We start from the raw sequence: 27600 nt of genomic DNA on the forward strand, positions 1-27600 counted from the left end.
GAGGAGGAGGAGGAGGAGGAGGAGGAGGAGGAGGAGGAGGAAGAGGAAGAGGAGAATCCAAGCCAACATTGCATTCTGGATTATTCTCCAGGCTGTGAACCAGAAGCCCAAACACATGCTTAGCAAGGATGGTGTGAGCAGGAAGAGGAAAGGAAGGAAAGCACAGAACGGGGCAAGTTCTAAATGTTACAAGATGCAAAGGGAGCTCTTTTATGATTAATAATAAACTGCTGTGAAGGTCTTGAGTTTCTCATGCTATGAAAAGAGGACAAGCCAGAGTCACTTCAGTTATTTCTAAAGAAATGCAGCATTTAGATTCTGGACCTAGTTCTCCCACTTGTGCTGGATATGGTCTCACTGAAGTCCAACTCCCCTCACATTGCTCATCCACAGGAACAGCCCAGCAGGGCGCTGAGGGGCCCCAAAGGGCTCAGCAGACTAAAGAGCCTGCTCAGGCAGGCACATGGACAGAGGCTGAATCCCAGGCGTGCCATGCCAGCCCCACCCCCAGGGCACACTTAGAGGGAAACTGAGACTGGGCATGGTGGTGTCTATAATGAAAAAAAAGGCAGATCACTGAGTCCAACCTATGTAGTAAAATCCTGTAGACCCTGTCCTAAATACAGGAAAGAAAAAGAAAAAAGAGAAGAGCCACAATTTGGAATGGCTTCTAACTTAACTTCTACAGAAGAAAGAATCTGATCTTGTTTTCAGTATGCGTAACATGCACCTGAGCAGACGCTCCATCTTCGTGGCCAGTGCAGGTAGGCTTGAGGGAGGGGAAGTTAGGGAGAGGACCCAATGGCTGTCTCATTTCTTACACGTGTTCATTTGTAGCTCTGTAAATTTAGTTACTGGATATTAATAAAAATACAAGTAAGTACAAATACATTTGTCACAGGATAGAGTGCCAGCCTTTCCACACCTCTGGCTGGTAACAAGGCCAGAAGACAGAAGGGTTTTGATAAACTATCACTATCAGTGAGAATAATACCCAAAATGATTCTCCCAAATCCTGATTAGTATTAGCAGAGGAGAGGTCTGTGTATCTTTTAGGCCTAGAAGTAACTTTTCCTTTAATTCTTCCTGCTGTATTCCCACCTCACTCACCCCACCCAGCCCCCAGAAGTGAAGAACGAACCTGGACTCTGCTCTAATCTCATCTCCTGCCACACCTGGTCAAGAAGACCTGAGCACACCACAGAGACAGGTCAAGAAGAAGATGGTGGAAGCAGGAAATACAGGCATAGTGGTAACACAACATATGTCCACAACATACACACATGCACGCATGCACGCACATTGTTTCCTAAGCTCTACCTTGCTTGATCTGTTCCCGCCTCCTGGCTCTCTGAATGTTCCAGGCATTCCTGCCCCATCCGCCAAAAATGCTCCCTTACCCCTACTGGCTTTGTGCCTCTCACCTGTCTGTGAGGTCAGTCCTAACTTTTTTGCAGCACTCAACACACAACAGAGAAAGGTAAACGTGAAGTATGTAAGTGCACTCTCTGTGTGGGCAGAGCCTTTGACTTTGTTTACTGTTCCAATCCTACCATAAACAGGCATTCCTTCCATACTAAGATAATAAAAGAGGAAGAAGTACAATGGTGTCTCAGTTCATGAACAAGCCAAATGGGACAAGAACCAAATCAAATTCAATAGTAAGGTTTGATGTTGACTTTATAGGGAAATTTGATTCCATTTTCATCCAATTCACTTTGTAACCAGAGCTGTGGAGAGAATGAAGCTCGATAACCGAAGTCCCAAGGTGAGGCTGAATGGAATAGTTCTTATAAGCCTCAGCCCAGGCTGGTCTTGCAGGACTGCGACTCAAGCAAAAGTGAAAACAGAACTATTCTCCACGATTTTTTGGCCTTGATATATAGGACGGCTGACCCAGTAATTTCCTGTTTGACACTGTTTTGTAGTCCTATGTAGCACATTGGAGACAGGAGCCTACTGTCCCAAGGGAGCAAAGAACAAGAAACAGAGCCTGAGGAGAGCTGCTGTCTCCTGTAAATTCCTCCAACTGGGATACAAGGTCACAGACAACCGCATTTCTTGGAGGGGCCCAGTCTGTCCTTTGGTCCTTCACCTAGGATGTTACCCACTAGGCTGTGTGAACTTAAGAGTTTGATGAACACTGGAGGGCAATGTAAAGAGCAGTTTATTTAGACCAATTTAGTTACACGCATTTGTTACCCTGTTTTTAGCCCTCAATAAATGTGAGAAGTTTCAGTGGATCAGGACTCAGTTAAAAGTGGGACTACGCTGGGGAGACCTTTGTGGCTATATTAATCCAGTCTTCTCGTCATTTCTTTGGACTCTGGTTTCATACAACAGTCTTATTATCTCAATAAGTCTTATTATTATATCTGGGAATGTAAGATAGTACGAACTGAAGACTTATTCATACAGTACGCATTCTTAAGACATTACTTTAGGTGGACATCCTGGGCTTATGGTGCTGACATTATTACCCATTTGGCACTTGATACTTCTTCTCGATAAAGGCGACTCTCCATGGAGGAATAGTTCAGTTTCTAGCATCTGGTCCTATTGGTTACTGTCATGCTATCAAAACCCTTAACACTGCATTTTTAGTAATAGATCACCAAACACAAAATACAGGATTACTCTCACTTTCAGAGGTTCCAACCAGGAGAACCCAACTTTTAAGAGTGATTCAGAGGCCAGGGATATAGCTCAACGGCATAAGTGCCTGCCTGGTAAGTACAAGGCCCTGAGTTCGATCCCTAGAACCAAAAAAGGACTGATTCTCATCTCTCCTTTTGTGTGTTAAAAAAAATCAGGAAAAGAAAAGTCAGAGTGCAAAAACATTAGCTAGAATCCAAGTCTTACTTCCAACCTCTGAAAGGAGAAAATAAGCATCAGTAGCCTCTAAGGACTGCTGCAGAATCTGATAAATGTCTGCACAGAATTTCTGAGATAAAAGCCACCACAGAGGCCCTATGTGTAAGTATCAACACAGCCGCGATGCCATGCTAATTTCTCAGGAAGCACTGAAGAGACTTTGAAAGAAATTCCATGAACCAAAAGAACAGCCTTCCAAAGGAGAAGTCCCATTTGGTCATCATGATATCGAGGGCACTTCACAGAGTGGCGAAGCCCCTGTGACCTGAGTCTTCTACAGCGCCACCATGAAAGTTTGGATCTCACACAGCTGACAATGGTGACAGCTGTGGGATGTACCACTTCCTTTAACTAGCTGAGAAGGAGTCAAGGAAACCATTTCTGGTGCACTGAGCCAGGCTCCATTTCATTTGCTCCTGTAGATCAGTTACGGCGCAACAAGGCGCCATGCCGTGAGCTATGGCCAGACTCTGGTAACACCACCTCACACTCACACCTCAACATTAGCTACTGCTGCTGAGTACGTGCTTTACAGGTATCCGATACCTGGAAAGATCAAAGATCTAATTGAATATTCACTTTTTGATACCTTTTAAAATACTTTAGGCTGAAGAGCAAGCAATGTAATATAGGGAATCAATATGGATTCTGTTCAATGCCTGCTCTTGGCAGAAATACGGCAGTGAACAGAAAACAAAACTCCTGTCCTCGTGGGGGATTGTGTTTCTTGTTGGCTGAAACAGGGAACAGATAAATAATAAATAAAATAACCAGTTTATACAGCTACTTAGAAACTAAAAGTGCAGAGAAGAACAGTTAAAAAGTAAAAGGGGGGCACAAAAGGAGCACAAATCCGTGGCTGCATCTGAGGCTCAGTGGCAAGGCCAGGCCCTGCAGAGGCGAAGTCTGAGCACACCCAGCAGGCCACTGCTTCCCAGGAACAGGTCTTCACATTATCCTTACTTTATAAAACTTTTCTACACAAAAGTGATGAGGATGGTCACTTCACAGTGTGTGAGGAAAATAATCGCTTCAAAATGGCACAAAGAAAACTGGATAACCGCATGCAAAAGAATGATATTGGACACCACTTCACAGGCAAAAATTAATTCAAAACAGGTCAGTGAGCCAAATGTGAGCTAAACCCATTAGCCTTGTAAAAGAAAACATAGCCCTAAATCTCTGGGAGCTCAGATGTGGCAATGCATTCTTAGATCTGACAATAAAGACAAGAACAACAAAAAGAACAATAGATAATTTGAACTTCATAAAACTTTAAAAATTCTGTTCATCAAAGGATGTGAAAGGATGTTAAAAGACAACCTATGGAGTGAGAGGAAATATTTTGGAATCAGACATCTCTCAGAGGTATAATATCCTGAACTAAAAAGAATTCTTACAACTCAATAACAAGAAGATACATCCTACAGATACAGTTGGGCAAAGGACCTGAACAGGTGCTTCTCCAAAGATGAGGCATGTGTGGCTGATAACATGAAAAGATGTTCAGTGTCACCAATCATTAAGCAAATGATCAAATCTACAATGAGACATCTTGTCCATGCATGAGGATGTTTTTAAACAAAATGACAAAAAAACAAAGTGTTGGCAAGGATACAGAGAAATAGGAAGCCCTAGGTATTGCTGATGGGAATGTACCATAGGGCAACCACTGTATAGGGTTAGAAGATTGGCTTGGGAGTTGCTCAGAAAGTCAGAAACAATTATATTATGACCTGGCAATTCCACTTCTAGTTATACATTCAAGAGAAGTGAAAATACGTGTCCACAAAAAACACAAATATATGCAGAAGCATTATTTGTGATAGCCAAAGGTAGAAAAAACTTGAATGCCAATCAGTGGATGACTGGAAAGAAAAATTATGGTAGATATAAATAACAAAATACAATTTAGCCACAAAAGGAAACAATACATTGATACACCCTTCAAATTTGATGAGCTTCATAAATATTATGCTAAATATAAGAGGCCAGGTACAAAAATCACCTATGGTACTACTGCATTTACAGTAATACCTTGGTTTATGGACACTTCCTTTTGCAAACAATTCACTTCACAAACAAAAGCATTTGGCAGAATTTTGCTGCCACTGGCAAATTCTGCCTTGAGTGACAATCATGACCACAGCCATCTCTGCCAGACAAACACAAACGCAGCCACAGTTCCCCAAAGTATAAAATGCATCAAGTTTGTAAACTGAGGTACTACTGTAGGTGATATATGCAGAACAAGCAAACCCACAGGAATAGAAATCAGATTAGAGGTTACCACAAGCCAGGGGCAGGGACAGTCACATATGGTCATGGGGCTATGTGTGAAAAGCCCAGGAACTCTAAAAAGCTGGTGGATACACTGTGCTCTGAATATACCACTATATGACCCTTTTAAGTGGTTAACTATATGGTATGATTTTCATCTAGATAATGAAATAAAATGCTTAATCAATTGAAAGTTTGGGACCTGTACTTAAATTTTAGTTCTGCATTCACTGCAGTGTTTAATCTATCTGTGACATTTCAATCATGTCTCACAGCTCTCCTGAGGTACACTTTACATGCAATAGAGTTCGTGCACCTCAAGGGCTCATGCTGGGGAGCCCTGTGAACATGCAGCCCAGCTACCAGTCCCACAATCAGACCTCAAGATGCGTGCAGTGCCTCCAAATGTTCTTTCAAGTCTCTTGACAACTGACCCCTACCTTCACATGTTGTCCTTCACTGTAATTCTGCCTTTTTAAAGATTTGATCTTAGTGAAATCATTTATTATTGCTTCAGGCTATAATATAATAAATATAGGACATATTTATTCAGAAACAGGAGTCATCATTTTTGCACAGATCCAAGGGCAGACAGAGCTACAGTGTGTTTCAGCAAGGGACAGTGGAGGGGAACTTCCTGGGAACTGGGCAGAGGCGATATGATCTTGCTTCACTTGTTCTGAAGCCTGCACTGGCTCACTCGTGCCTCTGTAGGTGGAAGACTGCCTGCGTCATTGTGGCTTTCTTGTGGCAGTCGGCACAGTGTCTTTGAGAACAGGGGTGATTGTTTAGTCATGCATTCAGCCATTCAACTTCCAAAGTGAGGGTCCACGGGACATGTGTTATGCACGTTTTTGCAAGTTCTATTACGTACTCTGAAATGTTCACCTTCTTTGACTTAGCACACTGTGTCTAAAGTTTGTCAATTTGAGTAATTTTTTTTTTTTTGGTTTCTTTTTTTTCCATTTGAGTAATTCATCATATTGAGTTTGCACATTTGCAAGCAAAGATAATAATAAAAAGCTTCCATTTTTCAGCTACTATTAAAAAAACTACAGGACCTCTTCAGAGTAGCTCTTTTACTCCCCTTGTAGTTGGGACAGGATACTGGACATCTGTAACTTAAAGGAGGAAAAGTTTATTTGGCTCACCACCCAAGGAGGCTTCAGTCCTCGGTCAGCTGATGCCAAGGCAGAGTAGCATGGCAGGGGGCCTGGCAGAGGAGAGCTGCTCACGTCATGGAAGCAGGAAAGCAGAGTGAAGGGGAGACTAGGAAGAGATAACCCTCCAGGTCACTTCCCCAGTGACCGGACCCCTCGCACCAAACCCTACCTCCTAACAGGCCTGTAGTCCAACTGCAGTCCAACCAAAGATCCTGCCTCGGTCAGCATGAGGCTTGCAGGGGGACAGCTGCATAGAAACCTTAACAGCCCATCCCTGGTGCCCAAAAAGCTCACACATTTCTTTTTTGTCCTTAGTCCATCTCTAAGACTTGCCAAAGTCCTAATTTTTCTAACACTGCTAAAAAGTCCAAGTTCAAAGGTTTCTGAGATTTAAGGTGAACTCTTAGTTGTAAGTCCATATTAAAAAGAAAGTTAAACACCTCCAACATCTAATAGCACATGATAAACATTGCCATTGCAAAAGGGAGGAAGAGAGACACAGAAAGGAATGGAACCACAGTAAGACTCAAACTCAGCAGGGCACAAATTAAATTCCTTGATTCTGTGTCCAGCACCCAGGGCACACTGTGGTGAGAAGGAACCACATTCAGTGAGGGCGGCCCCACCCCAATGGCACTGCTGGTGTCGGCAGCTCCCATGGCTCCTCTCAGGCTGGCTTTGTTCCTTCTTTGCAGTTTTCCTCAGATGATCCATGTTCATGCTTCTCCAACCTTCTGGGGCCTCTACTGACTCTTCAACTTCACATTCACAGCTTCACACACTAACTTCTTCAGGGCACCCTGCCTGGCCTCCCAGGCTTTCTTCTGAAATCTGGGTGGAAGCCTTGCTGAGCCCACAACACTTACACTGCATGAGCATAAAATCATCACTACACAGATGCTGCCAAGGGCTGCCTCTAGGTCTAGCAGATGCCAGCCCTCCTTGGATCACAGCAGTAGAGGTCTGCCAGGATGGCTGAGCACTGAGACTGGAATCCCAGGAAGCCAAGGAAGAAATGCCTTGGGGCTCTCTTCTCATAGCAAAGTCTTTCACTTTTGCAATTCTGAGCCTGGAAGGGTCTGTCCTGTGATGTCCTCCAGCCATCTTTTCTACTGTCCTGCTGTAAAGTACCTGGCTTCTTTATAATGCTAATCTAGCAACCAAGCCATCCTCTGCTCCAGTTCTGAGGACACCAACTTTACCAAAGCTTCCTCACTGGCTAGACTCAAAACATTTCAAATCATTCAACTGGGCTTTTTGTATACAGCAGGCTGAAAGGCCCCAACATTAGCCATGCCACAGTGTCAATACTAGAATGCACTGAAATTTCCTCCAACAGATTAATTAGTCCACTGCCCTTAATCTCAGAATCTCCAAAAGTCTCAGGACATGATCACAAGGCAGGCAAATTTCCTGCCAGAGGATAACTCACATGGGCAGGAGTTTAACTGCCAATGGAGTCCTTCTTGACTGAAGCCTCGTGAGCCTAGTTCTTTCCAGCTCCATTATGGTCAGTACTCTGGTCCTCTGAGCTCTGACCAGAAGCGCCCATTAGACTCAGCCCACAGCAGCCCAACCTGTGTATGGGTTGAAGAATTCATTCCAACTTGCAACAAATAGTTGAACCCTCCAATTCTGAACTTTCCATATTCTTCCCAGGGCACCGATGCACATTTTCTGCTCAGCAGTCAGTCGTAAGTGCTAGAGTCTATCATCTTAGCATTGTACCCAGCGTAACAGTATTTCCAAAGTCATCTAGTGCTTTGCTATTTTTGAAATTGTTGGATTTAATAACTTGGCTCAGTTTAATTCTTTTTGGGGGTATGAGAAAGAAATCACCCAACTACTTCAGGCAGTCATTAGTGAAAATAGAGTATTCACCATATTTCAAATCTTTATATTATTGGCCATTATTTCACTTATAAAATAAATTCATTAAACCAAACAAATTAGCTCAAGAAGTAGCCAACCTTAGGAGAAAAAGAACTTGTTTGTAAAACTCAGATTCATTTTCTAGTGGTTACAAAATAGAGATAAACAACTGATGAAATCATATCGTTACGTAGAGCATGGTTTGTTAACTTACCTAAGGTCTTTAGTACTAATTATAAAAACTTCAAATACACAAAGTTTTATGGGCAAGACAAATTTGACTCAGACTCAGAAACCCAAATGAAAAAAAAAATTACTGAATATTGATTATTTATCTTCAAACACAGAATCTGTTCTTAGGAAAATTACCTTGAAGGCTGCTAGGCAGTGCAGGCTCAGTAAGGTCATCACAACTGCCAGAAAGACGGTGGCCAAGTTCCTGGGGTCCCATACGGTCTCCACCAGAGGAATACTGCCAACCTGCCAGTCATAGCACAGGGTGACAGGTGCAAGCAGAAGCCACACATTGAAGGCCAAGAGGTAGGAATAGGTAAGGAATCTACAAGAGAAGAAGAATCACTCAATACAACTCAGGATTCACAACATTTTTCAAATATTCACTCACCATGTTTCTGCATAATAGTTCCATTCTGTCACTAACCAAAGAAGACAAGAGAAGATGTGAAGCCATTCACTTATGTATATACTAAACTCTGGGAATATATGCAACAGCTTCTAGACATTGTGTTGGACCATGGCCTTTGGGAAAGCTCTATCTGTTTCTGTGACATATACTAAAATTTATCATACAAACAAATACATTACAACTTGTTGGGAGCCACTAAAGCTGGAAATGGATGGTATGCGGGAGGGCAGGATGAGGACTCCTTGCCTAAAGTAGTCACACAAATCTCAGTCTTGAGAAAAATATCCTGCCTGGACTTTGTGGGCTGTTAGTCACTAGGCAACCTTGTGTCTTACAACTTTGCAAAGGCATAAATAAATGCCTTTCTCATTGCTTTGGGGCCTCTGCCTATCAGGCTTGGTCCACCACCTGACCTCAGCTACTATCTCTTGTCTTTATTTTCTGAATCCTCTTACCTTTTTCTCCTGAAGACTAATGAAAGACCAACAGATCCCTACAACGACTGGAGATAAACTTTACTTAAGAAAAGTTTTATGAAAGCACCTGACAGAAATGCTCGCCTATCTGGAGTATGATTCCACTGGCAGAATTCTCCTTTGTTAACAGTGCTCATGATCCTGCAGTAGATGCGAGGAAGGTGCACTGTCTCACACACAGCAGCAGGGCTGGCCAAGAGGTAGGAGGTGGGGTGGTGCCTGACTGGAAGGGAGCCCCGTAAAATTAGGAAGGCAGGAAGGGTGACAAAAGAGTGTTAATCCTTTTCCTGGCTGAACTAGGCAACAAGGGGAAGTAGAGTCATCACTTAGGGTGTGGAACAAAGTAACTTTACTTAAATTTGTTCAAAACATCCATTAAACAATGTTCTGGACCCTTGAGAACTACAAAGTCTCAGCTCATGTGCACTACCCAAACCTCTACACTGGGGAATTAGTGACCCTCCCTTGGCTTCCAGCAGCACACAGCCATCCTCCTGAGGTGACCCCGGTGCCCCCATTAGAAGAGCCACCGCCAACCCTGCCAGAAGACTGAATCCTGTGTTCTAGACAACACTAACCATGGACCCTGACTGCCCTTCCCTAGCGCATTTATGAAAAAGGAGTTGGGATTGTGAGTTGTATCTCTTACAACTCAGGAATATCATTCTGAAGGACCCAAGAGCCATTCCTTTAAAATGTAACCGGGGCTGGGGAGATGGCTCAGCGGAATAAGCACTTCCGTGGCAAGCGCAAGGGCCTGAGTTCAATCCCCAGTTCCACAAAAAAAAAAAAAACAAATAAAATGTAACCACTAGGAAGGCTGGGATCTCTCTGTGAGAGCACAGTGGCTTCACTGGTTGGCCCTCCCCTATGGTGCCTCACTGGTTGGTCCCGCCGTATTGCCCTATGGTGCCTCACCCAAGTCTCTTTAGTCTCTGTAAAAGGCCTCAGAGACCTCTGCCCTGTGAGGTTGCCAGTCACAGAGTAAGATCTGTTTTCACTACTGTTAATATTCAATTTTTGTTTATTCCTGACCCAGTGCATGACACTGAAGAGAAGAATTAAGCACCTCTATGTCCTCTAGAGCTGGAGGTGGAAAGGAGACTAAGGTGAACATCAAGCAAACGGACCCTTGGAGAGACGTCCTCCTCACCTGGCAGACTCCTGGATGCCTTCAGTTGGCAAAGTGTTCGTAAAAGAGTTTCCCAATTGCCACTTGGTGTTAAGAAGTCGTCCAGCTTGACTTCCCATCCTCATGTAGCTACTGCTTCCAGCCCTGCCAAGCTGGCCTCATCCCTGTCTAATTCCCTACCACTGGCCACCATCACAGAGACTGCCCTCTGCCTGCATGCTCAGACCCCAGCACACACAGGGTGAGTGGGTGGGAGACTAAACAGTATCCTACATGCTAAAATCCTGATGAGGCCCAAGCTCTGTCATGTTAACAAAGCAAGTCTACTTTGCCCTCTTTAGGAGAGGTGTCTCCAGCTACACCAGCATTGAACCATGGTTGGGCTCCCATGAGGCCTAGAAGCCACAAGACTCCTTAAATTCCTTAGCTGCAGCTGTCCTGGGAAACCGCAGAGCTGCCCATCTTCTCACAGCTAACACTAGAGGGGCCTGGGCACTCCCCAGGGAAACCTGCCTGCTGGAGCCTGCACGCCAGGCTGCCAGCTCTGTGATGCTGTGCCCAGCTCCACGGGGGTCAATCAGCTGTGGCACTCAGCGGCACCTTGATTCTTAAAACTTATTTTTAAAAAATCTCCTTGAAATAATATAGCTAGGCAATGATCACCAATGGCTGCTAAAATTATTAGGGGAAAAGCTGATTATGTATTTACTAATAGGTGGATCTGGCTAAATCAGATGCCCAGAACTACTAATCAATTTTAACACTACAAATAGGGAATATGAGCCTAATGTAATCCTGAGAAATACACAGAGTTATGCAGTAGTCTTATTAAAAAACAAAACAAAAAACATGAGAAGTGGTAACAATTGAAATTCCAGCTGTTCTGAAGGCTCAATCAGGAGGTTCAAGTCTGAGGCCAGGCCAAGCAACTTAGTGAGACCCTGCGTCAAAATAAAAAATGAAGCCCAGGAGATAGCTCAGGGGTATAAGTGCCTGCTTGGCAGGCACAAGGTCCTGCGTTCAATCCCCGGTATCAAAAAAAAAAAAAAAAAGAACAAAACGAGTAAGGATGTGGTTCAATGGGCGAGTGCTTACCTAGCACGTATGTGCACCCGTGCTCAAGTCCCAGTACTGCAACTGCCCATAAATAAGGCCAAAATTCTGAACAGGGAACAACAGAACACATCACGTGACACTGCAGGAAAGCCATGTGCAACTCCAGAGCATAAGAACCACCGGAACAAGTGACCCAGGTTCCTAAACAAGTCTATTACAACAGGATGGGACAGTCACATGCTACACGGACATAAAAGACTTGAAACAAGTACAAGTTGTGTTTAGATTTGAATTTAGTCACACTATTATTAAAACTACTAATTTATGACATAACTGGAAAAATCTGAAAATGCTGACAACACAACTGACTATAGCGAAACATCACTAATGTTTTAAGTGTGATAATAGTATTTTGGTAATAATTTTTAAAAACCTTTTATTTATTAATTTGGTACAGTGTCTCCCTACACATCTTAGACTCACAGTGGTCCTCCTGTCTCAGGCTCTCCAGTGCTGGGATTACAGCTGTGCACTACCACACCCAGTTTCAGGGGCCGACACAGTGCTCCTGGGGTGCTGGCATTGGCATGGCATGCAGTACTGAGGATCGAACCCAGGTCCTTGCACTTGCCAGGCAGGCGCTTAGACTGCTGAACAAACTCCCTAGTCCCTGGTAATAATCTGTAACAGTTCCTGGCTTTTGGAACTATATCATAAAATCTCTCTGTATAAGGTAAGTTTATGTCTTGATTTCATGAGAAGAACATTTCAGATTTGCTTCAAAATGATTGGGAGAGAGACTGTAGGTGAGAAACACGTGGGTGTGGATGGAGCAAACGGGCTATGGCCTATAATTTTTGAAACCAGTGGGTGGGGGAGTTATCTACGTCACTTTGTCTACTATGCATGTTTCACATTTCTCATAATAAAATCTTTCATGGGGCAAAGTCAACAGACTTGCAAAAATTGTATTTTCTTAGCTTATTTCTAGTTGCAGTTTGACCAATCTACTGATAATTTCTTAATTTTCATTTCACATCTTGGCATTGCCCTACAGGTTGTCTCCTGAGTTTCATATCTTTCCTAGACTTGCAATGTTGTACTGAGAAAAAAGAAAAACAAAGATTAATCTTTTGAATGCTATAATTATAATACATTTAGATTATTTTTAAAAAATCATTGTAACATTTTTACGAAAACTCTAACCCAAACAGGTTTGAAAAGTAAAATAAATCAGAGAGCTAAAAGCAACTTCCCTTCCCTACACACCAGGAAGGTCAATACTATTACCTTGCCCAACGTTTCCTTTTAATACATTTGCCTTAGCTGTTCCCTATCTTCTAGTGCAGATGGAGATACGGAGATTCAATCATGCTGTTAATACAATCATTAAGCACTATCTGAAATAGTTACATAGTCCTGGAATCTTCCTGCAAATCTAAGCACAAAGAAGCCATTTGGAGTCACTCCAAAAGCTAATTACACTCCAGGGAAGGCCGGTTGAGCTAGCTGTAATCAACAACTAGAGTATTTCTTTTTAACACCGCAATGACAATGAATTACATTCAAACTAATCATGTTTATTTCTTCTAAAATTTGAGAACTAAAAGAATCAGTGGAATGTCTCTGTCTTGCTGAGTTCCTTTTTAAAGCAAGAACAAAACCAAAATGAATTATTTACTAATTCTTTACTATAAATTTTGCCAACAGAAAAAAAAAAAAAAAAAAAGGACTTGAATATCTTGCCAACAATGGGGAATATACAACACAGAGAGCCAGGAATTTTGTTTAAACTATTTAGTCATGCATCTTCACTGATAAGCAGTTTTGTTAGAGAAACAAATGAAAGAAGCCATGGCTGTGGAAGAGATGGAGTCCGACCAACAACACTCAATGAAACCAGCTCTTGTCAAAATCTTCACTGTTATCAAGAATACATTTTAAACCCCAAAATATACAGATTCTGTTTTTTTGTCTTTGGGAAAACCTCCCTACTAAGAACTCATGCAAGGACTGGGGAGATGGCTCAGTGGAATAAGCACTTCCCTGGCAAGCGCAAAAGCCTGAGTTCAATCCCTGGCTCCACAAAAACCAAACCAAAACAAACAAACAAACAAACAAAAACCACTTCACGGAAGCCTAAATATATCCTCTTGCTAGACTGATGCATGTGCCAAGTACCGATGACAAAACCATACACTACTAACAAACAGCTCTTGTTATCTTCCATAAGAAAGGTGCTTTTTTCCCTTCCACTTTCATAATTCTTCATGCATTCACGGAGACAAGACTTGGATCCACGGTGCACACCTGTCTGCCCTTGGCAGGGCATCTGCAACCCAGCAGCACCAACCTCAGCCCAAGATGCCTCTATGTGCAGACTGGAGCACTTCGCCCCGCCCCAAGGCTGTCTCCACCTGCCGGGCCTGGGTGGTCTGCTCTGCTCCTCCCCAGGAAGTTGCCTATCTGCATCCTCACAACTTCTGAATGACCACTTCATCCTCCAAGGGTCTCTGCAGCCTCCCAGTGCCCTAGCAACAGTGCTGCTATGCAGGCATTTTCTGCTTACTACATCTAGCCGCACCTCTTTTCCTTGCTATAATCTTCTCCAAGAACCACCAAAGAAAGTCATTGTCAGCATTACCCTTCTCAAAGTGCAGGAAGCACAAGAAATCTTCGCTGAGATGCGTAAGTGTTGATAGTTACTCGGTAGCTCTCTCTAGATGCTGAAGGGTAAGAACTTGCCCTCGCTCTCCACAAAGGGTAGTCTCATTGCACTGGTGGTGAGGACACAAACATACATTATGTGACTGGACACAGTACTGTCTTAGTCACTTTTCTTCATTGCTGAGACAAAATACCCAACACTGGCAACTGAACAGAGGAGGGGTTTATTTGGGCTTAAAGTGTCAGAAGTTTCAGTCAACATTCAATAGGCTTAAAAAAGCACATGGAGGAAGGCCTGGGTGGAGAAAACTTGCTCCCTGCATGGACGCAGGAACACAGAGGAAGGAGCCTGGGAAGGCGAGCAGCTCCTCCAGGCCTCTTCCACCCAGGCTGCATCTCCCCACAGCAGTCCAGCATGCGCCGCCCTCCTGGCTAACCCACTGCCAGGCACAGAACCCTGCCTGCCACAGCACACTCCACCGCCCTGCTGTGAGGGCACCCAAGTGGCACATGCACTACTAGACCACATTTCAGTGCAGTTCTAAGAAAGGACAGATTATGAAAAACTAAGGGAAAATATTCTAGAATTTCCCAAGAATTTAAATATAGAAAGGCAGAGACTCCAGGCAGGGCCACAAAAAAAAAAAAAAAAAAAAAAAAAAAAAAAATAGCTTTAAATAATACACGAACATAGTACTTCCTAAGGAGTGTTATGAATACAAGATTTAAAATGTGTAATATAAAAAGTTATAAAATTACTCTAAAATGAAAAATATGCCCATTACTCGTAAAGATGCAGAGCAACAAAACTTTAAAGCACTGCTGTGAACTGATGAAAGCCACCGTGAGAACTACAGGCAGTTCCATGAGAACAAAACACAGCCACACCTCATGTCCTGGCAATTCCATCCTGACTTTTACCCCAAAACACCATGTACACATTTTACCAAAAGACACTTACAAAATTATCATGGCGGTTTCATTCCTAATCGCCCAAAATGAGAGACATCCCCCAAGTCCATCTACAACAAAATGAGTAAATATAAAATATCCAGGGAAAGGAAATCTATCCGGCAATGAGAATGAACACAGCAAGGATGACATTTGTAATGGCAATGGGGAAAATCACAAGTGCAACAAGGAACAGGAAATCAATGAAAAGTGTGTTCAAGGTCAAGAGGACTCAGAGCAGAACCCAAGATGCTGAAACCAGCCCGGCAGCTGAAGGCCACAGGCAGTGCGGGGCCAGTGGGTGGTGTCAGTGGTCTGTCACCCTCACCTCCAGCTTTCTGTGGCAACACAGCAGAAGGCCAGCCAGGCGCAGAGGGAGGCCGAGACCCACCAGCACTTAGAGCACATGCGGTGCAGCACCAGGGATGAGATGGCGCTCAGGAACTGGGAGGGGACATCCACCCACTCCCTGGCCTGCTTCTCACTGTACTTTGTTAACTATCTGGCTAGTAAGGACCAGAGGCCAATCAAGCCAGCTCAGTTAAGGTACGGCTACTTTAAAAAGTTCCCAGAGGAGCCAAAGCCAGAGAGCTGAGAGTAACTCAGTACCTCAGGCTTCGCAAGACCGTATACCATGAGCCATCTGTGACTCAGGCCTCAGGCCTCCTTCACAACTGCCAGCTGTCCTAAGGTTGGTTCTTCTTTGTGTCCTCGGCTTCTCAGGCTTGTTCAAAACTAAGGATGCAACACTATCATCCAGGCTGTCCCAGCCTCTCCTTCCTCCTCTCTTCACACACCAGTCATCTCATGGCTAGCTGTTGCACCTTGAGGCTTTGTGATCCTGAGAGCAACAGTTAACTAGCTCACCTCATCTTCTAGAACCAACTACCACAGGTGGCTAAGCTGGTGCTGCCCCCAGCGCTTAGGTCCAGCACAAGCATCAAGTCCTTAGGCCCTTCCAGCCCTTAGGTCCTCTGACAAGCCTTAGCACACTGCCATGTGCCTGCAGCTGGGGGCTGGTCTTCTTCACGGAAATGAAAATTCCCTGGGGGAGACAGGGACTATTGCTTGGGTACAGTTATTTGCTCAGCATCCCAGCATTGGACCCTTCAAATGGACTCTGAACTGTAACAAGTCAACTTAACATTCAAACAATGCCTACAAAACTAGAAATATCTGAATTTTATACTTCTATTTTGGCCTAAGGCACTCATACACATTTTTTAGAAGATAACTTGCTGTGGTCATCAGCTTTCCATAGCTGAGACACAATACCTGACACCTGTGGTTCAGTGGAGGACTCAGATTTATTATAGCAGTTCATGTTTTAAGGGACTCCAGCTCGTGGTCAGTGGCTCCCACACAGAAGCACCATGGCAGAGGGCTTAGTTCAAGGTGGCCAGGAAGCAAGGCAGGGGAGCAAGGCAACGAGGAGGGGGCCAGGCACCAGACACAGCCCACAGCCCACACCACCAAGACCACCCAGGCACCCCAGATGTGTAGCCCACAATCCCTGGGGCAGATACCAAAGCCAATCCCATTGAAACTCCACCCAAGCTGCCATCTGCTACTCCCCAGAAGTTGTGGCATGGGTTGCAGGGCACAGACAGCAGATTCTGCCCACAACCCTCTCAACACCTAATACTTCAGCTCGCGGCACTCCACAGAACAGTGGGGACTGGGTACGTGACACACCTTCTTTCTCCCAAAAGCATCATCATAAAGCTACACCAGGCTGATGTTTTTCTTATTTTGCATTGAACTACAATGAATATATTTTAAGTGAAAACTGCTGCTACCACGGATAAGTGAATGTGAAATGCTATTAGGTCTTTCTGACCTTTGAAAAGGAGATAGTTTTGGGGCCAGAAAAATAGCTCAGCAGACTAGGTGCTTGCTTAGGCAAATGCAGGGACTGGGGTTCGACCCCTGGCACTACATGCCGTGCCAGCCCTGTCCTGGGGCATGCTGAGCTGGCCACAGAGATCAGGCATGGTGGTGCATGCCAGTAATCCCAGTGCTGGGAAGGCTGAAAACAGGAAGATCACTATGAGTTCAAGCTCCGTTCTATCAAATACATAAAAAAAAAAAAAAAAGTAAAAGAGAGTTTCATCACAGCAGGAAAAAATGAAGTTAACTAAGATCGCTAGCAATCTCGCTCCCAGATATCTGCAAAAGGGTGAAGTTTCCTCAAAGCAAATATGAGGTTCCTTTCTTTCTTTGCACCTTTCCTCTCTTTCTCCCAAGAACACACTTAGCAGCATTGTTACTTCCACTCCACCTACTTCCTCACTGGGCACAGCCCCCACACTGCGGCTTACTCCTAGGCTGTGCTGTGGGCCTTTTAAGGAAGCCCTGTAACATGGCTGAGAATCCGTTAACAGTATGACGTTAGCTGGTTTGCAGAGCATCTGTATGCAGGGATCATCGGATAACAGAAACCTCGCTTAGGTAGCACCCCACTCCCACAGCACAGCACACGATTTGCTCAGGGTCCCGCAGCAGGCACCCATGGCAAGGTCTTCTGACTGCCTGTACAGCTCTGCACTGCCAAGAGCCTGCATTTGCATCCCTTTGTTAGTGGGGAGTACTAAAGGGAAGCATAAGGGGGAAACACTGGTGGTTCCTCAAGAAGCAGATGGAGGCCAGCCCGACTGACGCCCTGCCTAACGCAGCTAAGATGCACTTGAGGGCCCGTGCAGTGCAGGCAGTTAAGGCTGACACTGACCAGAACCAGGCATGACTTCCTGTGGCAGCACGCCCAACACACAGCCGAGTGGCTGCAGGTGCCCATTAGGACGCCCCACAACAAGAGCACAAGACCTGGACTTGGGCTTGGCATTGCAGTCATTAAGAAAAATAAGTTTTGCTTTTGTTTCATTGCTAGCAGAAAGTAAAAGGATGACTCCCTCAGCTTTTATCAGCTTCTTAGAGATTCCAGATTGCAATAAAATAGAACATGTAGGTGGAAAGGACTAAATAATTTTTTGAAGAAACACAATGTCAGTAAGTAATCTAGATCAGCATTTTCCAATGACTGGCCCTACTCCTGAGATGAAATATGCTGTCCCACATGCTCCCTCTTCTGAGTCCCTCCTCATCCTCTCCTCTTACCCCTAGGAACTAAGAAAAGTGAGCTGCATCACCACCACACAGTTTCCTTTAGTTTAGAAAACCACACTCGATGACCTTGCCAGTGCTTCCCTCCTCAAGAAGTTACTTCTCTATGAAATCAAGTGAAGTGCACGAGGGCAGCCCTCGACCCCGAGGGACGCCTCCCACAGATGGTGCATTTTGTATCCAGGTCTCAAAGAGTGATTCCGAGTGCCTGGGCTGTGGCTCCATGGGAAACGCCTGGCTCTGCGCAAGGGCCTGCGTTCAGTCCCCAGCGCCACTAAAGAAGGGAGTGGGAAGGAGGAAACAGCGGGGAGGGAGTCCAGGCATGCAGATGCAGGCTCCGGTCACCCAGCCTTGAGACCTGCTCGATCAAAGCACCTGTGGGATGAAACAAGAAATCCGTATCTTAAACATGTTCCATCAGGTGATTCTGTTACTACTTCCAGTTTGGTAAGTGCTGCTATAAGATAAGACTTCAGTTTCATTTTTAAAAACCAAGTTTTAAGATCCTTGCTGGCTACTGGAACATGAACAGAGTAGTTCACTTGGCATCTTCGTTAAGGACATGAGGTAGTACACTATTTTTGCCTGTTTATGATACATAATAATTACATTCATCCTGGGGGATCAGTACACGTATGTATCATATCTTGATCGGGACCAGGGAGATGGCTCAGTGGAATAAGTACTTCCCTGGCAAGTGCAAGGGCCTGAGTTCAATCCCCGGTTCCGAAAAAAAAAAAATCTTGATCATTTCTACTTTCCCTTTCCTCTACAAGGTATTTTTTTTTTTTAAAAAAAAAGAAAACTTTAAATTCAATAAAGCTTTGTCTTGGCTTATGATGACAGTCTCCATGTTAAGGGTATCTAGGGCCGTAACTATTAGGAAGAAGTGGTCGTGAGGCTGTGACAATCAAGGTGAAGGTACCGAGCCTGTTTGGAGCCATCAGGTAGAAATGGTAAAACAGGAAGAAGACGAGGTCCACCCTAATCTTAGTGCGGCTTGCCCTGATCCTACAATGCAGCAGACGCCTCTGCCTCTATTTCTGAACAGCAGAAGCTGACCTACCCACTTAAGCAAATCTATTCTAGCTGCTTATCCAGAATGATAGCTCATGAAAAAAACATGATACCAAAAGGAAGACTTCATATTTTCTCACTGAAAATCCTATTTTATCTACTTCGTGGATCTGCAAGACGATGCTTTTCAATGTTATAAAGGCAACACTCCTGCTCAATGTACGTTCTTTTATCTTCTTGCCTCTGCAAATCTGGTAAAACAAAACTTCAAAAATAAGTGGCAGTTTAATGTTTTCTACTGCAGGCTCCACACCTAGGCAGAAGCACACTTCACTGTGGCTTTTGATTGTAACCATCATTTAAGATTTTCAAGAGGAAATACTGAAGTATCACATCTCTAAAGATATTTACTTAGAGAGACAGAAGGGTAAAAGGACACCATTCTGACAGGATAAATAAATCCACTCTGTCTCCTCACAAATGTATGCCCAGTGAGCTTACAAAGGCAGAACCTCTGGGCATTAAGGCCTAGAACTGTACTTGAATGTGTTTTGCAGTGGTCTTCAGGCATGTGTGGGTGAATTATAATGATAAAATTCTGCCAGTCTCTAGTCAGAGAAAAATTTGGGGAATAATTTATAAAAAGCTAAGCACAAAGTCTTGGGTTTTGAAGGAAACTGTTTTCAGATGGGAATCAAAGGTTTTCCCACCAAAAGCACAGTAAGAATTCTTCCACCACTCACAAGCAGATGAGGACAAATGACTCACAGACTGGAAGACACCACTGGAAGGAACGAGAGGCAGACATCACTGCAGTGCTGCCAGCCCTCCTGTCCTGGGTCTGCTGAGAGCCCTGTGTTACACTGAGAGAAACACTGAAAGCACGCATCCCTTCAGTCTTTTTTTGGTTCTCTGTGTGTGTGTATGTGTGTGTGTGTGTGTCCCCGCGCGCGTATTTGATATTGATACAGGGTCTCACTGAGCAGATCAGACTCTTAGTGATCCTCCTGTTTTCAGCCTCCCCAGCACTGGATTTACAGGCAAGCGCCACCAAGCCTGGACTCTGTTGCTGGTTCAGTGAGTCCCGGAGATGGAGCCAGCAGTGCTGACACACACGGGACTGGGAATCAAGTCCGTTGAGCTATCCTGCTGACCCTCCATTCAGTCTTTTCTGTAAGTCACTCCACTTGCCTTGGCTTTATTGTTTTGGCTTGGTATTTTTACTCCAAACCCACCCTGTACGCCTGGCTATAGTCATCTGCTACTCTCAAGAGTCCCCACCCATTAGGGGGCTGGAGGGATGACTCAGTGGAATAAGCGCTTCCCTGGCAAGCGCAAGGGCCCGAGTTCAACCCCTGGTTCCACCAAAAAAAACCAAACAACAACAACAAAAAAAAGAGTCCCTACCCATCATCCTGTGTTGGTGCTGCTAGTCTCAGTTTAGTTTTTGTTGGTGTGGACAGTTTGTTGGTCTCAACATTTTATCTTTGATGAAAACTTCTGCCAATAATCCTACCGAAATTCCTTTGGGGACTGGGGGAGAAGGGCTGAAGGGATTCAAACCCATGAAGATGGAATTATTTTATAAAAAGCAATTTAACAAATGACTTGGAACAACTGCAAAGAAGGTAACAGGAGTCTCTGTGACTAATTAAATGCAGCTACAATACTTCAGGCTGCAAAGGCTCAGGATGGTGAGGACATATGAGGACAAAGAGCCAGTGACAACCGCCTAGGCCAGGCAGGGAAGGCTCCCTTCCACACTCCAGCTAAGGGCTACACCACCGTTCTAGGGAAGGATCTGGAAACTAATGCCAGAACCACACAGTACTACATTTGCATTTTGTCACTTACATAAGTATGTAAATTAACCAGAAAGTCCACAGTCTAAATCCCATCATTCCCAAGGAAACTTTTTATTGTCTATATGAACTTACATGTTAACATGAGCTTGCAGCTATTTCTGAAGACCACTGGACAAAGGGAGGGGTGTCAATAATGACAGTGAAATTCTGGATGCTTGGAGAATATGAGGTACACTACAGATCCCTCATCCAGGCAGCCCAACAAGTCTCCATCCTTCCCAAGGGTGCTAAGAGTGACCAGGACTGCCATTCATTCATCCCAGAGCACTACCAGGAGTTATTTTATCTGGGCTCTGAGCCAAAGTCCAGCAAAACTATGAGATAATTTTCAAAGCTCCAAGGATAGCTCTTATGCCCAGCTCCAATCAGCATGAGTCAAGATGTGCATGCATGTATGTAGCATGTTTTTACACTTAACTTTTTGATTTCCACTTCCATGAACCAGTGGCCTCTATTCAGGTCATCCCAGGCACCAACCCTAACCTGCTCTTGAGGATCCTCACATGGAAAAGCCTCCAGTTTCCTAGGTGACTGTATTCATTCAATTCAATTCATTCATTCATCATTCATTCATTCATTCATTCATTCATTCATTCATCAACCAGTTTTTGGTGAAATGGTAAAGAAAAAAAAACAATATTTGGAATAAATTCACAGGAAGGCACAAGTGACTAAATGCAGAGGCTGGAGGGGGAACAGTTACAAGACTGTGTCACAGGAAGCTTCCTGAAAGAGGTAGCATCCATCTGGGCCGGGCTCAGAAATCCATGTTATAAGCACATAGGAAAAATGGAGGTCCATAAGGACTCAGAAGTGATGGGAGATGTTCTGGGGGTTCAAGAAGGATGGAGGGGGCCGGGGAAATGGCTCAGTGGAATAAGCGCTTCCCTGGCAAGCGCAAGGACCTGAGTTCAAGCCCTGGTTCAAAAAAAAAAAAAAAAAAAAAAGAAGGATGGAGGATCCTTGTGACAGTAAATTTAGGAGGATAAAAATGTTTTGAAAAAGCTCCACATGGAATGTGTCTCAGGGAGCAAATCACCACTTTAGTTGTTTTTTATATGCTTATTTTAAAGGCGAACATCACCGCAGGCCATGTCAGACACAAAGGTAGGAAGCCTTGAGTCTGTTGAATTTTCTCCAGGGCACACAGGGGACTGCAATTCCCAGCCCACTGATAGCCTGAGAGGCAGAGCTTCTGGCTTGCAGGTCTGAGCAGAAGTGATGTGGTCTCTTGAAGCTGACACAAATAGTGTGGAGAAATCAATACCTGATGACACTGGGGAATTAGGGCAATTTTCAGATATCATAGAGAGAATGTCGTTATATTTTTTTAAAGGACAAAATAACAATGAGTAAATTGATCTTATATCCAGGGCTGTTTTCAAAGCTATTCAGTGCTGGGTCAGGGAAAATGAGAAAGGCTGAAAGTGAGGGGAGGGCTAGGGAGATAGCTCAGTAGAATAAGTGCTTGCCTGGCAAGCACAAGGCCCTGAGTTCAATTCCCGATATCACACACAAAAAAGTGAGGGGACATGGGGTCAATGAAGGAAAACAGGGTGAATTTGACAAAGGCTGAAACCAGGGAATAGGAACAAAGCAGGAAGGGCTTTATTTTACTCCCCCCACTTTTGTAATATATAATGTGAAGTTTCCATGTAAGAAGGGTAGGGCCCTAAAGCTTCATCTTCCTCTGCTACACTGACTTGCTATTTCACATGGCAGAGATTTGGAAGAGAGCAGGACCTACATCCATCTTCTTATGAGCAGAATTAAACCTTTGTTAAACTATTTCCATTGAACTCAGAATTTGCTACTACAGCATAGCCTGGTATCACCAAGGTAAGGCAGATGTGAATGGTTTTAGAGAGAATTTGGTCTGGAATAACCTCTATAGTCTGGGGCTGTATCTGAAATTTGTTAAGAGAAGGAATAGAAAGGGAAAAACAGCAGAGCAAAGACAGTGCTATGGTGTGAATGTAAAATATGCTCCGAAAGGGCCGACCAAATAGCTCAGGGGATTAAAGCATCTGCGTAGGCAGATGCAAGGGCCAGGGATTCAATCCCTGGCCTGCCATGCTGGCCACACTCCCGCAGCATGACAAGAGACTGAGACTGGGCATGGCAGTGGCACGCCTAAAATCCCAGAGCTTGGGAGGCCAAAAAACAGGTTCAATCTGTATAGTGAGATCCTGTAAACCCTGCACAAAATATATTAAAATAAAATAAAATGTCCTCTGAAAGTCCTGTGTGCTCAGTGGTGGGATTTTGGGTGGTGATTGGGTCATGGGGTGCTGTGCTCATCATGAATTAATCCACTTCCTAACAAGCCGACATGCCGTTAGGAAGTGGGCCCAGAATGAGTGTGGGCCACTAGGGATGTGCCTTTAAAGGATGAGGCTACTGTTCGGCATTCTCAGGCACTCCGCTTCTGTGAGTTCTACAACTTTCCTTTGCCATCCTCTGTTCTACAATGTTTGTGCCTTTGAGCCCACAGAACACAGACTGACATCTCCTAAACTATGAACTTAAATAAACTTGTTATCTCCTTTTTTTAAGCTGTACATGTCAAGTATTTGGTTCCAGTGACAAAAAGCTAACTAATGCAAAAAACTGGAACTGAAAAGTTAGGCTGCTGCTGTGATTCTATGTGACTATATAGTTTAGAAGCCTTTAGAAATGGTTTGCTGAAAAAGGTGGGACATGAAGACTAGAGAATCCCTAGCATGCTATAAAGCAGAGCCTGAAGGATGGTCCTGGGTAGAGCTCAAAAAATCAGAACTACAGGGAGCCCTGAAAGCTGCAAAATCAATCCAAGGTATGTAGGCAGGACTCACTGTTCCGAGGTGGGACTTTCAGTGCCTCAGTGCCTACAGCAAACAAGCTACCTCAGTCCTGAGAGAAGTATCCTGACTGGTTAATGTCGGCTACTAGTCACTAGGCAACCTTGTGTCACATGTTACTAACTTTGCAAAAGGTATAAATACACACAGGTTTCACTGTGCAGGCCTGTGAGTCTTGCCCATCAGGCAGACTACCAACCACCTAGCCCAACTTTGTCTTCTTGTCTATCTTTCTCATTCCTGTGGCTGTGTCTTGCTGGGTAGAATAGTTCACAGTAAGACCAAAAGATCCCTACATGGAACACCAATAGTAATCAGAACAGTAGAAGTCAGGCTAAGGAGGATTCAGATGAGAACTGTATTGAGCATTGGAATAGAGGCCATTTGTGTTTCACTGGCAAAAACAAAAACAAAAAACCACTAGTGTTTTTTGTCGTAAGACTTTAGAGGGGGCTTAATTTAAAGGTAGTAGACTGACTAATCTAGCGGAGAACATTTCAAGGCAGCATAACATTCATGCCATGGCAGGGGTACCACTGGCTGCTTTTATCCAGATTTATAGTGAGAACTGGGAACAAAGCAGAGTGTAAAGGTATGAAAAAACCCTTCATCGTGTTCACAAAGGAAGCACATGCAAAATGTAGACCAAAGGAGGTGTGGCCTGTTTCTGAAGAACTGAGTATCATTAAAGAAATACTTTGAAACTTAGAAGGTGTCTTAATACCATCTCAGTAATCTATTAAAACCCATCAATGACAAGAGGCTCAAGAGTGAAAAGGTATAAACCTGTGATACGAGAAGATGACCCCTTGCTGCATGCTCAGGAAGGGCCTCCTAAGGAACTGGTTGCCCAGGATTCTTTTCACTGCACTTAGCCACCCAGATACTCAGAAGCTGCCTCAACCAAGGTCCATGAGGGTCTGGTTACTGCTTGAGCCTGCAGTAGACCCTGGTGTTGTCCACATGGCATGGATTACACAGACATACAGAATCCAAGAGTTAGAGGACACAGGAGCTTGAACACAGGACTCCAAAGAAGACCTGGAGGTCAGGCTCAGAGTCACTGCCAGGAGCCCTTGAGAGAATGGCAGAAGTGACAATGAAGTTGTAGTGGCAATACCAGTAATTCAGAGATGCCATGAACCTGGAATGTTTGCCAAAAAAAAGCTGTAGGGAACAAGCAGAACTGGTCAGAATAGAGACCATATGGGTTGTGACCAGCAAAGGCACAGGAGCTTGGCTGTCCAAGCCCTCTAGAGTTCACATGAAACTACCACACAACCTAGACATCAAACAGAAAGCTACAAATTTAATGTTTGCCCTGCTAGGAAACAGTCTTGCCATGGTGACTCCTTTCTATTCCCCTATTCCTCTCATTTACAATGGAAATGTTTACCCAAAGCTACTGTTTTAGGGAACATGAGTCTCAGAAGAGACTTTGAATGTAAGAGCAATGCTGAAACTATTAAGATTTAATGCCAATGTGTGGAGGTGGACTAAATCCATTTTGTATAACAAAATGTACATCTGCTTTATGGAAGCTAGGGTGGAATATTATAGTTTAGATAGAAAATGTACCCCAAGACTCACTGTTCCAAGGTGGGACTTTCAGAAGGTGACTAATCAGGGGGACTGGGCTCATCAGTGGATGAGTTCAAAGCTGAATGTGCTCTTAGGAGTTGGGGCCCAGTGAAGGAGAAAGGTCACCAGGGGCATGCCTCTGAAGGACGTACCCATCATTCTTGCTCCTTTTGCCTCCAGCTGCCGTGAGCTAAATGGCTTGGCTCTATGATGCTCCTCTGCTGCTGACGTCTGTGCTGTGGAACCGAATGACCTTTGAAATTATGAACCAAATAAATTTTTCTCCTTTAAGGTGAAGATGTCAGGTAGTTAGTCACATGACAAAAAACTAAAACTGAGACTAAGCAAATAACTGAGGCAAGAGATTTGTCAAAACACAGTCTAGGAAAAATCCTTATAGAAAGAGTTGTTAAAGGATTTTGTGTATAATGAATAACATGACATCTCTGTGTATGGATCTACCGCACAGCTCCATAACATTGTCCTAAGACTTTACTCAAGTTTCTTAGACACATCTGAGTGCTATCTTTGGGATGTGAAAGATTTGTCTCATGTCTCTTGGATGGCACAGAAAGGGAAACAACAATGTCGGCTGACAGCATGAAATGAGTAAGATGGTGAAGTCGGAGACACCCATGAGAATATGAAGTTCCACAGAAGCATACAAATTCTGGACACCAGAGCAGGTGTAGGAAAGGACTCAAACCAGTTTTCTTTAACTCTTAAGGAGGACGACCTACACTGATATTGTGTTCCACAACTACGTGCATTCCATAGGTCATTCTAACAGCAGCTGTACCCGTCAGCTTTCTCACTGCCGAGACACACTACCTGGCACACAGAACTTAAAAGAAAAGTTTAATGTGGCTTGTGTTTAAGAGGATCTAGTGCACGGCCAACTGGCTCAAGAGCAGAAACATCATGGTGAAAGTGTGTGGCCAAAGAGAGCTGCTTAGTTCATGTGGCCAGGAAGCAGAGCAGGGGAACAATGCCAGGGAGAAAGAGGTGAAGGATGAGACACAGGCCCCATAGCTACACCTCATGACCAGGCACACCCAGAATTGGGCTCCACCGATCCCCAGGGTAGATCTCAAGGCCAATCAAGTTGGTGCTCTATACGAACTGTTACAACAGAGCAGTGGTATTCTGACATAGCTTGTGTTGGAATGAGTTTCTCCATATTGGAGTATACTCAGCCATGTTAAGTTGAAAAATGTCCTAATAACAAAAAGCAAAACAATGACAGATGCAGAGAAGGTAGTGTAAAATGGGCAAAACCAGAAAGGTGAATACAGGTGTTATAGCCACAGAAACAGAAGATATATCACAGAGTCCACTCTTCATTTACTCACCATGCAATAAACAATAACTATAGCTCTCTCTTGCAATATGGACAGCATAAAAGTTAATGAGACATGGTCTTGTCCTTGAGAAAGGCATATCCTCATGGAAAAGAAAAATTGTCAAACAGTCCAAAACAATAAACTTTAAGAGAAGAAAAACATACGTTCAAGAATGAATAAGAAGACAGCAAGTTCATACAGAAGCCACAGCACATAAGTTTAGAAATCTAACCATATAATAACAGCATTGTAGCAGGACAGTCCCACAACACCCCTTTTCCTATCTCCTGCCTTCATTCACCACTCCCTTCCTTTTTAAACAAACATCTACCCGAGAAACAGCACAGCGGCAACTGGCGTGTCATGACAAGCAGCATGTATTCAGAAGACCAGAATAACAGGCACTCCAAGCATGACGCTTCTATTACAAATTGCCATCTTCAGTGAAGTTGCTTAGTTCAAAGGTGTCAGTATATATAGTTAGTCAGGGTGAGAATCTTTCCAATTAACCGCTAGATTCAAAAACCTGCTGATGTTTCTCAGGATCATTGCCTTACCCATCTTGTACATATAAATGTATGGGTTGCCCCTGTCATGTTTCCTAGCTTTTTTCCTTGTTTTCTCTTCATTGTCTAATCCTCAAGTTCCTACTTTCCTTTTAAATGTGTTATACTTTTCTACTGGTATTTCTTCTTTTGATCTCTTATACTAGGGAGA

The 27600-nt window shown here is 44.0% G+C and overlaps 1 protein-coding gene across 2 annotated transcripts in view; it reads right to left on the minus strand.

Annotated features, from left to right (window-relative positions):
- Positions 1-27600, minus strand: part of Tmtc1 (transmembrane and tetratricopeptide repeat containing 1) — a 241028-nt gene that overhangs the window by 100879 nt on the left and 112549 nt on the right. For both annotated transcript variants that reach the window (XM_023716051.1, XM_023716045.1), the window contains exon 4: positions 8559-8748. In XM_023716051.1, coding sequence (XP_023571819.1) covers positions 8559-8748 — 190 coding nt within the window. The remainder of the gene's footprint in view (positions 1-8558; positions 8749-27600) is intronic.

Source organism: Octodon degus, unplaced genomic scaffold (assembly GCF_000260255.1).
Source record: "Octodon degus isolate 3935 unplaced genomic scaffold, OctDeg1.0 scaffold00004, whole genome shotgun sequence".
In the NCBI taxonomy this organism is placed as follows: domain Eukaryota; kingdom Metazoa; phylum Chordata; class Mammalia; order Rodentia; family Octodontidae; genus Octodon; species Octodon degus.